This window comes from Enoplosus armatus, chromosome 9 (genome assembly GCF_043641665.1).
Source record: "Enoplosus armatus isolate fEnoArm2 chromosome 9, fEnoArm2.hap1, whole genome shotgun sequence".
Classification (NCBI taxonomy): Eukaryota; Metazoa; Chordata; class Actinopteri; order Centrarchiformes; family Enoplosidae; genus Enoplosus; species Enoplosus armatus.
In genome coordinates, this window is record NC_092188.1 from 1,519,178 (window position 1) to 1,531,677 (window position 12,500).

The 12,500-nt window shown below is 48.3% G+C and overlaps 1 protein-coding gene across 1 annotated transcript in view; it reads left to right on the forward strand.

Annotated features, from left to right (window-relative positions):
• The window catches only part of LOC139290325 (neural-cadherin), a 103,540-nt gene that overhangs the window by 34,244 nt on the left and 56,796 nt on the right, over window positions 1–12,500 (forward strand). The window contains exon 2 of the mRNA XM_070912066.1: window positions 10,929–11,117. Within this exon, the coding sequence (XP_070768167.1) occupies window positions 10,929–11,117 (189 nt within the window). The remainder of the gene's footprint in view (window positions 1–10,928; window positions 11,118–12,500) is intronic.

Here is a 12,500-nt window from a genome sequence, read left to right on the forward strand (position 1 = left end):
GTCCGGTTGCCCCACTTCCCATGATGCCTTTTTCCATCTGGCCAATCAAGGGGGGAGATCAGAGTCCGGTTGATTGACTTTTCCGTTAGATATTCAGCGTTTGATTTCAGCCGCCGGTCCTGTTTTTCTTCGTCTTTTTGTGTCTCTTCTCCCTTTTGTCAGTTTTTGCTTTCATTTGCCCCATTTTTCTGTCTTTCCCTTGATATACTTCCCCTCCGATGTTTTTCTTGTTCCCTCTCCCCCCTCCCTCTCCTCCAGTGTCATTGATCCTCTCTGCAGCCGTGTCAATAGAAATCAGGCCTGTGGATCTACTGTTTGTCTGTATGGATTGAACTCGGGGGCCGTTGAGGCTCCTGAGCGCAGTACCGGGGGCCCCCGCGGGGCTCTGTATTCCCCTCCGTGGGAAACAGGGATCCTCGCTGCCAACCGGAGCGAAACGCTGCTTAGTTTCAGCCTCAGTTCGCTGGGAACTGAACGACGACGGCTGATGCAATGATGTCATCAGTTTGCTTTGTGGACACGGCGGCCATATTTAATTTATGTCCCATGTTTTTGATCTCCAAACCTCCAGTTTGTGTCACTGCAGCAGCTGGACTTCAGTACGAACACATTCTCACATTATTACACCGAAAAACTTAAATCAGGAACATTAAGCCAATATATCAAGATGAATATTTATATTCTGTACAAGTTTAACAGCAATATAGTCATATATATTTTTTAATTGCTTTGCAGTTTCAGTGATACTTTACATTTTCTGTGCACCCCCCCCCCCCTTTGAATCTCTTCCACATGGTTCTGTTGTGTTTGCTCTGGTCCAGTTTGGTCCGGTCTGGTTCGGTCTAGCTGTTTCTCCCACACATCCTCTTCTAGCTGTCTTCTGCTGCAGTGCATCTCAACACTTCTTTGTTTCTCTGTCTTCCTCTCTCAGTCCTTCCTCCACCGTCTTCCTCTCTGACCACAGAATCAAACCCTAATTGAGTTTTCATGTTGCTGTTCGCTCCTAAACACTCCGGAGAGTCCAGAGGTCGTCCACGTCTCCACCAGGACTTATAAATGACATTAGTGGTCGGGATGACACACACACACACACACACACCTCCATCCCTGACAGACGGTCCTGGAAGTTGTTTTTCAGACCTACAATAATAAAAGCCAGAAAATGGCTCCGTCTTCTGCTTCTGTCATACTTGGTACATTTTTCTCTGCCAGAGTCTGAAGAACAACGAGTAAAACTGAAGAGTTGAAGAGTGATATAACATTTGTTTGGGGAGAATGAACAGAAAACGTCTCTCTGCTGGTAACAGTATCAGCCGGACCGGGCTAACGGGCCGGACCGGTGGATTTGAGCTCTGGAAGAAAGATTTGTGTCGGACGGGACAATTTTGATTTGTGTCATAGTGGAAAAAAAGACTAACTCTCAATATGAATATCGTTGCTTTCTCTCGCAGAGTCCGACGTCTTCTACGTCTGTGACGTCGCTTTTGATCCGGTCTTGTCTGGTTTGTTCTGGTCAGCTTTGCACCGGTGGAGTCTTGGTCTAATCTGGTCCGATCAGATCTAGTTCAGATTGGTCCGGTCTGGTCTCTTCTGTTGTCTTTTGGCCTGTTGTAGCGTGGCCTGGTTTGATACTGGTCTTGTCTTATCTAATTAAAACATTTTCAGATTTAATTTAAAATCATATGTAGTTGGAGTTATTCTGCTGTAGTCAGAAGCTGAAACCAGAGAATGTTTCTGTCCATCCACTAATCAATTACTGATTAATTATTTCTGTTTTTCTTCGTCCTGCAGTTAGCTGGTGCTTCTCGACGGGGAGCCGAGGAAAAACATGTAATCGAAAGAAATAATTTTTATGGTCAGAATAAAATACGGTGAAGAATGAAAGAGGTTTAATGATAATTGTACATTTATTTTTTATAAATTAGATATTCTTAATCTGTTAAATTGAACAAATAATCAATTCTTCTTTCAGAAACATTAAATCAGTCATAATAACTCGTCTGTGTGTGTGTTCTGTCACTCCAACCAGGCAGATTTATGCATTGATTTTTCATTTTCTTTTGGTTTATTGTTCTCATCATTATCTGCCTTGTTGTCGTGTCTTTAAACTCATCTCTCTCTCTGACTCTCCAGCGTTCTCCCCCTCTCTCTTTCATCCCTCTCTCTCTTCATCAGCACTGAAAAATGGGGCTTAATTAACTGTGTGCCTGCAGGACTTTGGCTTTCTGTGTGTGTGTGTGTGTGTGTGTGTGTGTGTGTGAGTGTGTGTGTGTGTGTGTGTGCAGAGGTAAAGTAGGCCAGTCTATAAGGTGGTTAATTAGGATGCAGCAGGCCTCTGTCCGCTGGCTCCCAGGGACCAGATGGAGAGCCGGGTTCACAAACAGAGGAGCGTTTGTCCGATGATATTTTCACTTTCACCTCGACTCGACTGCGGAACCAGACTCCCGACTGAAGGTTCATCTCCTCCGCTCGTCGCTCGTCCATCGCTGATTTATTTGTTTTCCGTCACATCTGCGGTGTCTCTTACTGTTCACACACAGAGAGACGACACACTTTCAGATGCACCCGAGTGGACCGCAGTCACACAGTTTTTGCATTTGGCAACACACACTCTCAGTCACTAGAGTCCAGCACACAGTGGATTATTAGGACCAGTACCGATACGGATATTTGAGAGTTTGTTAGCGAGTCGTCTTCTTATTTTTCTTGTTTATTTAATGGGATTTAGTTGAACTTAACTGGATTTCAATCTTATTAGTTTGACTATTTTCTCCTGGTATTGTTCACTTGTAGCCCACTGTTAAACACTTTGTAAGTGCTCCACAAATAGTGCAGTTCATTATTATCAGCCCCGCACTGGATAAGAGACGTGGACTGAGGCAGTATTTTAAATAAGCTGAAGTTTAAACAATAAATCTCACTGGAAATGAACTGAAAAGCTAAATACACCACATGTATTCAGTTATATTAAACCATTAATGTGCAGTGAACAGTCATCATGCAGCACACACTCAAACACTTTGAATCCCTCACACACATTTAGGTATGTAACATGCACACACACACACACACACACACACACACGTGGTAACACAAAGCCAGAGTGCTTTCACATGTCACAGAGACTTAAGATGTCGCCCCGGCAACCGGTCCCATGGGAACACCTGCACCCTGCGAGTCACCGTGGAGATGCATCCCACACTGTCAATCACACACACACACACACACACACACACCTCAGGGTTAAAAGGGATCAAGTGGTCCTCTGTCAGCCGGATGCAACATGTTTTCTTAATTCATCTGACCCTCGTAGTTTTTGTCCACTTGACATTTGATGGCTGTTTTACATGAACACACGCTGGTCTTGGTGTTGATGCCATGTGATGTGCAGACCATTGTTATCTAAGTATTTCGAAGCATGCCCATGGATGATGTTGTGCATATGATGCAGCTTCCTGAGGTGCAGAAAAATGAGAAAGTAACAACAGGACAAATAAAAAGGGCACCAGCTGCACCGAAAGTCGTGATGCATTTTTGGTGAAACGGTTCCAAATCCTGCTTCCAGATGTAAAGTCTAACTACGACACCTCTGTAATAAAAACACTCAGGGAACTATTAACTATTTGACCATTTAGATGCACGTTCTCCTGTTTCAGGGCGGCCTGTGTGGCTCTGCATCACGCTTTCTCCACTGGAAAGGCGCCCTTGAGGGCACTTCATCACATTTTCCTGCACATTGTGCCGCCGTAGAGGGCAGTTTATCATGTTTTATCTACCGTAGGGGCATCCAAGAGGGCACTTTGCTGCATCTTTTCACTCTAACATGTTGGGGGGTTCATTGTCCCTGAGGGGAAATTTGTCTTGCAGACATAGACAGACTCAGAAAATACTATTTTTTACATGGAAACTAGCAGAACAGAGGTTCTGCTCTACTTGTTCTCTGCAGTATGTTTGACCTCTGACCCCCAGAAAAGCCTTTGGTAAAATGATGTGACAGCACCACCGTTGGCTTCTGTTAATATAAGTTTTTTTTTTACACCTTTTTCCTCCTGCATTCTTCCCTTGAAGCCTCACAAACAAAATTACAGGTGTCTGAGGTTACCTGGGGGTCGCTGAGTCGCTCAGCTTGTTTTGTTTTTCATGCGTCTGACATCGTCTTGCACTTCTGTTCTCATCTTTTCTCGTGTTATTGCCTGTTTTTCGCTCCGTTTGTTTCTCTCACTGCTCTGCATTGCAGGTTGTAACAAACCGGTTTGTTAAAAGCACTTTATAAATAAACACGACTTCCACTTTAATCACCTTTCATCATCGGCTGTGTGACAACCTGTGGGCGCGACCACAGTTTAATTTAATCCCCCCACATCTTCCATCCCTCCCCTAATTGAAGCCCTTGCGAGCAGCAGCGGCGGCGGCGGTTTGCTATTTCTGAAGCGGCGCTGGTTGGCTGCCACGGCTCCGCTTCACGCTGAATACATCAGCCGCCATTCAAGTCAGAGACTCAGAGGAAAAAGACAGAAAATAACTCCTCTCATTGTGTCTCCGTCCTCTCGATTCTGTCGCCTCCCGTTCTGATCCCGATACGCTGTGTGTCAGACAAACAAATCCCCTCCCCAAACAAATAACTGAATTTAGATTAAAAGACAGCAGAATGGAGTTTGGCGTAAACAAAGCACAATTCCCTTTCTCTTTTTAGCCTCGTTTTGCATAACAGGCCGTGACACGCTCTGCATTGAGATTCAAATGAGTAAGTGGCGGCTTAAGATGGACTTAGCTGCACTTCGCTGGGACTATTTATCCGCTTTTATAAAGGACGAGTCATTCTCAACACTTCCTGTTTGACTAGTGTAGGACAACACAGTGTTCTGTGTCCAACACAACAGACTGTGGGTTTTTTTTTTTAACTGTTGAGAGCTTTATGAAACGTTATTGATCTCTGCCAGGAAATTAGGCCATCGCCACAGCCAAAGTGATTCAACAGATAAACAGAGGACAAACACAACCAACACACACAAGCAGATCAGACAGCGAGAGCTCACGCCTCTGCCAGCCACCATCACGTCTCCCTTTCTCTAAAAAACAGTGAAGTTACGGGGAAACGTTCACTTCAGTTGAAATTAAAGGGTTTCTTCTCTCCTTCTTCTCGAGGCAGAATTGGAGGAGAAATGAGCATCGTGACAAACATGAAGGTTGCAGGAAAAACCAACATACAACAGTGTGACGGCAGTTCAGCAGGGACCTGGATGTGTATGAGAGAGACAGCGGAGATGACGGTGGGAGGATGGAGGAGAGGGAATTTACAGACACAGAGATGAGAGAGGGAGTGGTGTCTCTCCTCCAAACATCAACTCTCTCTCATTTTCTCTGTGAGGTGCTGGGAGCTCCTGCTGGGAGCTCCTGCATCACGACACTGTTGGACTGTATCTGAAGCCACTTTGTCAAAAATATCTTGTTTCTTGCGTGTGTCTTATCGTCTTTGCACATGAATGCTTGACGCCTCTGAGCCTTTGGCAGGCGTCCCTCCCCCGAAAGCCTTTGAACGTGAGGGCTGACCGTCTCTGGGACTGTCTGGTCCACTGTGTGGGCGACAGTCCTGCCTGGTTCCCCTTGAAAAGTTTAGGCAAGCGGCTGTGTGCTGCTCCTTATCCGAGTCGGGGAAGTTCACCAGACATGCATTCGCCAAACAAAGCATTTAGTCTTGGTCCCTGAAGCCTTTTTAACTCGTGGAACTGAGACATGCTGCCTGATTGCTGGTTAAATCTCACCTCTGATTAGTTTAGCTTCATTAGATTAGCTTGTCCAAGTTAGCGTTCAAGAGTGGAGCGGCGTCATTGCTGGGGTGGAAATGAGACCAGAGTGAGGTGGAGAAGTTGCAGAACTTGAAAACAAACCACACAAAGGGGAGATTTATGTTATCAGAGGTGTTTTCAAACCGTATTAAGTTTTACGAGAGAAGAGACTTGGAGGACGAGGACTCATCTGGTTAACTTCCCGAGCATCACAGCAGCTTCCCTGAGCTTTTCTATGATCTTAATCACCACCACACTTTCATCTACCATACAGATGTTAAGTGCCGTCGTGGATGGGCAGAGTCGTAAACCTAAACTGTAATAAACTGTAAGTTTCCTTTGAGACTGACTGTGTTCAGTGCTGCTGCTGCTGCAGCCTCAGAGGAAGCGTGTAGGCTGTTTCCGCTCTTTTCAGCCATCACTTAGAATAAGAAATGTTCTCGCCAGCTGCTTTAAAAGAGATACAAAAGCGGCCAGTTGATTTTATAAAGGCAGCCTCTTCACAGCCGTAGACAGTCGGCGTGCTCTGAGAGGTCTTCAGCTCTACGGTATTTCCTTTTGATCGATGACTCTATCGCATTTCTTCACTTCGCTGTTGGTTGACCTGCCTCCTGACTGCTCTGTAAAGCTGCTCAGTCAAACCTCCGGGCGACGCTGACGTGAAGGGAAGGGCGAAGGATCCAGGCGAAGTCTTGAACTCTGATCGCACTGAGGAAAATGCTAATCTCGCTCCTCTCATGTAAAAAACGTGGTGCAGTTCATCGGGAGTGAAAATGTAATCTAACCAACTGCAGGAAATTACCCCAAAACACAAGGGATTGTGGGTAGAAGCAAAGGGATGCAATATGTCATGGATGGGAAGCTGAGCAGAACAAAGTGAAGCTCATATTCAGGTGTTTCTTCATGCGTTCTTAACTGGTTCCACAATCCCAAAAAAAACGGAGCTGCAGCTGAAGTTGCCCGGAGATTCGTTTCAGATTCAGCAGATAAAAAATACAAAATGCAGAAACGGACAGAAGCAGAACTGAAGACGCAAACTTGGTTAAACATCGTTTTACACTCATTTCATGTCAGAGATGTGAAAGAAGAATTACGTCTTGCTTGAAAGGACAAACACGTCCGTCCTCGTGTGGAAATGACCGCTCAGCGTTCAGGTTTTCAGCCCTTCGTCATCTTCCACTCCTCTTCCTCGCTCCAGGCCGGACCTTCCTCTGCATCTTTGTATGCATGCATGCATGCATGTGTTCAGTGAGTCCCGAGTGCAGCAGCTCACATCAAGGATCAGCTCATCAGTTCCTTCGCTGGGGAGGCCGAGTGGAAGGATACGAAGGAGCGGTGCGCTGTGAAGAGGCTGAACTCCTCCTGCCTCCTGCCTCCTTCCCTCCTCCCTCCTGCCTCCTGTCTCCTGTCCCCTCCCTCCTGTCTCCTCCTTCCCTCCTGCCTCCTCCCTCCTGCCTCCTGTCTCCTCCCTCCTCCTTCCCTCCTGTCTCCTGTCTCCTGTCTCCTTCCCTCCTGTCTCCTGTCTCCTGTCTCCTTCCCTCCTCCCTCCTGCCTCCTGTCTCCTCCCTCCTCCTTCCCTCCTGTCTCCTGTCTCCTGTCTCCTCCCTCCTGTCTCCTCCTTCCCTCCTCCCTCCTGCCTCCTCCCTCCTGTCTCCTGTCTCCTCCCTCCTGTCTCCTCCCGCCTGTCTCCTCCCTCCTGCCTCCTGCCTCCTGCCTCCTTCCCTCCTCCCTCCTGTCTCCTCCCTCCTCCCTCCTGTCTCCTCCCTCCTCCCTCCTGCCTCCTCCCTCCTCCCTCCTCCCTCCTCCCTCCTGTCTCCTCCCTCCTCCCTCCTGCCTCCTGCCTCCTCCCTCCTGCCTCCTGCCTCCTCCCTCCTCCTGACACGCGTGTTGCCGCTGGTCATGATAACGGGACAGACTTCATCCACAGAGCATCGTATGTAAAACAACAGACAGAAATAGATGTGATCCTGTCTCCTGCCTCCTGTCTCCTGCCTCCTCCTTCCCTCCTCCCTCCTCCCTCCTGCCTCCTGTCTCCTGCCTCCTGTCTCCTGCCTCCTCCTTCCCTCCTCCCTCCTCCCTCCTCCCTCCTGCCTCCTGTCTCCTGCCTCCTGTCTCCTGCCTCCTGTCTCCTCCCTCCTCCCTCCTCCCTCCTGTCTCCTGCCTCCTCCTTCCCTCCTCCCTCCTCCCTCCTGCCTCCTGTCTCCTGCCTCCTCCTTCCCTCCTCCCTCCTCCCTCCTCCCTCCTGCCTCCTGTCTCCTGCCTCCTGTCTCCTGCCTCCTCCTTCCCTCCTCCCTCCTCCCTCCTGCCTCCTCCCTCCTCCCTCCTGCCTCCTCCCTCCTCCCTCCTGCCTCCTGCCTCCTGCCTCCTCCTGACACGCGTGTTGCCGCTGGTCATGATAACGGGACAGACTTCATCCACAGAGCATCGTATGTAAAACAACAGACAGAAATAGATGTGATCCTGTCTCCTCCCTCCTGCCTCCTGCCTCCCTCCTGTCTCCTCCCTCCTGCCTCCTGCCTCCTCCCTCCTGTCTCCTGTCTCCTGCCTCCTGCCTCCTCCCTCCTGCCTCCTGCCTCCTGCCTCCTCCTGACACGCGTGTTGCCGCTGGTCATGATAACGGGACAGACTTCATCCACAGAGCATCGTATGTAAAACAACAGACAGAAATAGATGTGATCCTGTCTCCTCCCTCCTGTCTCCTGCCTCCTCCCTCCTCCCTCCTGCCTCCTCCCTCCTGCCTCCTGTCTCCTGTCTCCTCCCTCCTGCCTCCCTCCTGTCTCCTGCCTCCTGTCTCCTCCCTCCTCCCTCCTCCCTCCTGCCTCCTGCCTCCTCCTTCCCTCCTCCCTCCTGCCTCCTGTCTCCTGCCTCCTGTCTCCTCCCTCCTCCCTCCTCCCTCCTCCCTCCTGCCTCCTCCTTCCCTCCTCCCTCCTGTCTCCTCCCTCCTCCCTCCTGCCTCCTCCCTCCTGCCTCCTGTCTCCTGTCTCCTCCCTCCTGCCTCCCTCCTGTCTCCTGCCTCCTGTCTCCTCCCTCCTCCCTCCTCCCTCCTGCCTCCTGCCTCCTCCTTCCCTCCTCCCTCCTCCCTCCTGTCTCCTCCCTCCTGTCTCCTGCCTCCTGTCTCCTCCCTCCTGCCTCCTGCCTCCTCCCTCCTGTCTCCTGTCTCCTGCCTCCTCCTTCCCTCCTCCCTCCTGCCTCCTCCCTCCTGCCTCCTCCTGACACGCGTGTTGCCGCTGGTCATGATAACGGGACAGACTTCATCCACAGAGCATCGTATGTAAAACAACAGACAGAAATAGATGTGATTATTCTGGATTTTATGAGCTGACTGAAGACTGAAGACCAGCGACGCAGAAGAAGACAGAGGAGCACTGAGCTGGAAGACTCGTCTCCTTCATCACCTCGTCCCCCTCCTCCTCTTCACTTTGTGGGTTTTTGTGTTTTCAAAGACCAACCTCTTTCTGTCCTCCCTCCACCTCCTTCTCCTTGCCCTCTTTTCTCCTCTCGGCCCCCCCTTCATCCTGCTCTTCCTCCATTCTCCTCCCTCTCCTCCTATTCTTTCGTCCTCTCTCCCTCCTCCTCCTCCTCCTCTCATTCCTTCTCCTGCTCTCAGTTTGTTGACAGACCTTCAGAGACGATATATAAAAAGACAGAAGCAGACGCTGTCGTGTTTTCACCTCCACTCCTCCTCCTCCTCCTCTGTCTCCTCGTCCCTCTGTCTTCTCCTTTTGTCTCTCTGAAGTGAAGTTTTCTCTCTTGTTCAGGCTGTTGTCTCCTTCGCTGCCGTGAAACAACACAGGAGCCAAAACAACAGCGAGCGCCGAAGCACCTTCAAACCAAACAAATCCCTTCTCAGAACCAGACGACATGAAGAAAGACATGAAGAAGAAGAAGAGCGAGTAGACTCGTGGATGCAGACAAACGTGTGTGTGTGTGTGTGTGTGTGTGACTGGGCGAATGGGAGTTCCTGCTGTGTGGATGTTGCCGTGTGATCTTCTGAAAGTTTTGTTGTTTTATTTTGGAGGAGCTGCTTGTCTGTCTCTCTCTCTTCCTCCCCGTCACTCCGTCACGGTGGAGATGAAAGACGAGAAAACACGACGGATGTTGTACAGAAACGTCGCCTCATCCCCTTTGGCTGAGAGCGGCTCGGCTTTAATGCCGCAGTCTGAACAAGTGGCGCTAGCTTAGCTAACAAGCTGCGTCACTACAAAGCCGAGACAGACAACAATAGCAGCCGGTTACAGCGCCAGCTAACCAAGAGAAGCAGCAACTAAAATACACAAAACAACAAGTTGTTTCCAGATTTTGTGAAGCAGCCTTGAAATAAATAAATAAATTAATTAATAAACACATTGATGCACACAACACTGGCTGAAAATGACAATTTAGAACCTGGTTTTACTGCTAACGTGAACCTGAGAAGAACAGATAAGGCTAGCAGGTATCAGTTTTTTGTGATAGTGGGCACAAGTTAGTGTAATCACCTGCACTCTTCAAATGACATATTTCCATGAATCAACATGGAAACAGAATTTTCACTGCAGCTCTACGGAGCCTTTTAGCCTCTTTTAGGTCCGAGTTTTGGCAGCTGTGGTCATCAAACAAGCTCAGATCAACTCTGAACAGAAGAGGGACGAACATCTAGCAGCTCTCGGGCCAGAGCTGAAAGCAGAGACGATCAGTTAACTCCCCTCCGATGGGCTGATCATGTGTGTCTGAGCCTGCTGGAGCGGTTTGATAACACTAACTTTAACTGCGTGTCCTGGTTGGTGTGGCCGCTCCGGTCACTCGTGGATGGGTTTGTGGGCTTGGTTCAGTTTCAGTGGTTCGGTTTTTCTTCAGTTTTTCGCCTCGATAGATGTTTCTTTGTGTTTGGAGTTTGCTGCCGGACTGGTCACATAATCGATATGAAGTGTGACTGCAGGGGCTGTAATGCTGGTGGACAGACAAAAGACTTTCATTTAAAACTAATGAATGAAATTCATCACTGTGGAAAACAGTAAACGCTTCTTCTTTCTTATTTAGTGGCTCTAATAAGCTCCAAACCGTCTCCCAGCTGCTGACTGGTTTTAAGGTTAAAGTACAACTGCAGCTGTGCGAGCGCTTCATAGTGACGTTGTCTGTCTTCCTCTCTTGTCCCTCCTCCAGGTGATGACTGGTACCTGTGCAGGTTGACTCTGAGCATGCCCAGCCAGGCGGACCTGCAGTGGGCGATGTTTCCCTCGCCTTACTTGGGCGCCGTGGGTCCTGACGCCACGCCCGGCTCTGTAGTGTACCGACTGTCGGCACGGCAACGAGACGGGATGCTTGGACAAGCCCAGTTCCTCCTACTGGACGGTGAGTAGACTGTTTTGTTCTGTCTTTAATTTTCTATAGTCCCTCTTTTCTTAAGGTTACATAGCATGTATGGATAGAGACTGTGTGGCCAAAAGTAAGTGGACACCCATGTGTGTTTGTCCTGGTTTGGGCCAGTCCCCTGACTTCTGATGCATGCTAAAACCAGTACGGTATGATGCTGTAAAGACCCTCTGGTCACGAAAAAGCATGAAAAGATGTTTTAGCATCCAAATTCATGTGTCCTCTTATATTTACAGTATATGTAAAAATATAAAAACCCACCACAACCGAACCTCCTTCTTATTCAGTCATATTTTGCTAAAACCTGTCATGTGTTTGCCCCTGCTCTTATCTCCTGCCTGTATCTGTAATTAGGTCCGCTGCTGCTCCGCCAGGCACTCTGTGACAAACCTGTTTTGTTCAAAGGAGCGATTTATAAATAAAATTTGACTTGTTGAATTTCAATTACCGTCAAATGGGAGAGGGAGAGAAAAAACACACATAAACGGCATGGAGCTGCGCTGTTAATCGCTCCCTGGGGCAAAGAAAGCTCCCAGATTCGGGAATAATAGGAAAGTCTCTGGAGAGGCAGCAAGTGGGAGGGTGGGCGGATGGGCGCCGGTGGCTGTGGGTTTTTTATTTTTTATATTATTTTACAGGAGAAGAGGAGAAGGAAGGAGGGGGGAGGAGGAGAGATATTTTGAGAGCTAATTTCTAATGCTTTCACATTAAGAGCTTCTGACTTCCCTTTGGCGTAATGTGACTACATGTGTACCAACGAATAATCCAATAATTTACATTAAAAATGGTTTTAATATCATGCCAATATGGAAATATATTCACGCAATGTGTGTGAAGCCAATTAGTAGCATTAATGTGATTTCACTCAGTTTGAGGATCTTAAATGTACAGTTTGTGTTTCAGCAGCGGGACAGTGGAGGGGGGCGGCTTCTTTGGAAAAGTTTGTGCATTTCAAAATAGTTTAATAATAACATATACTAACACTTATTACTAGAGGAGGAACAGTACTTTCTTTATTTTGACAAAATTGTGAATTCAGATTCATTAAAAAATGGGTTGTGTCATCCGTTAATTGAGCGTTAAGGCCCCCCTTAGTTACTGTTGCTACGCCTGTCAATGTTAACAGTGATAATGGTGGCAGATTTACCACCCAAAATATTGTAGTAATGTTGGAACAAAGGGTATTTCCTCTCACGCAGAAGTAAACAAATACTGACTCCTGGATTTCTTCGGCTGAAATGACGACTGTGTTTGGCAGATTTGAACCGCTGCAGCTAGCTCGCTAACGCTAACTCTTAAACTTGAGAAGCTCACTCACGTTGTAGTGTTTCCTGCTGACTAGGTTTTAAATATTGATGTGAC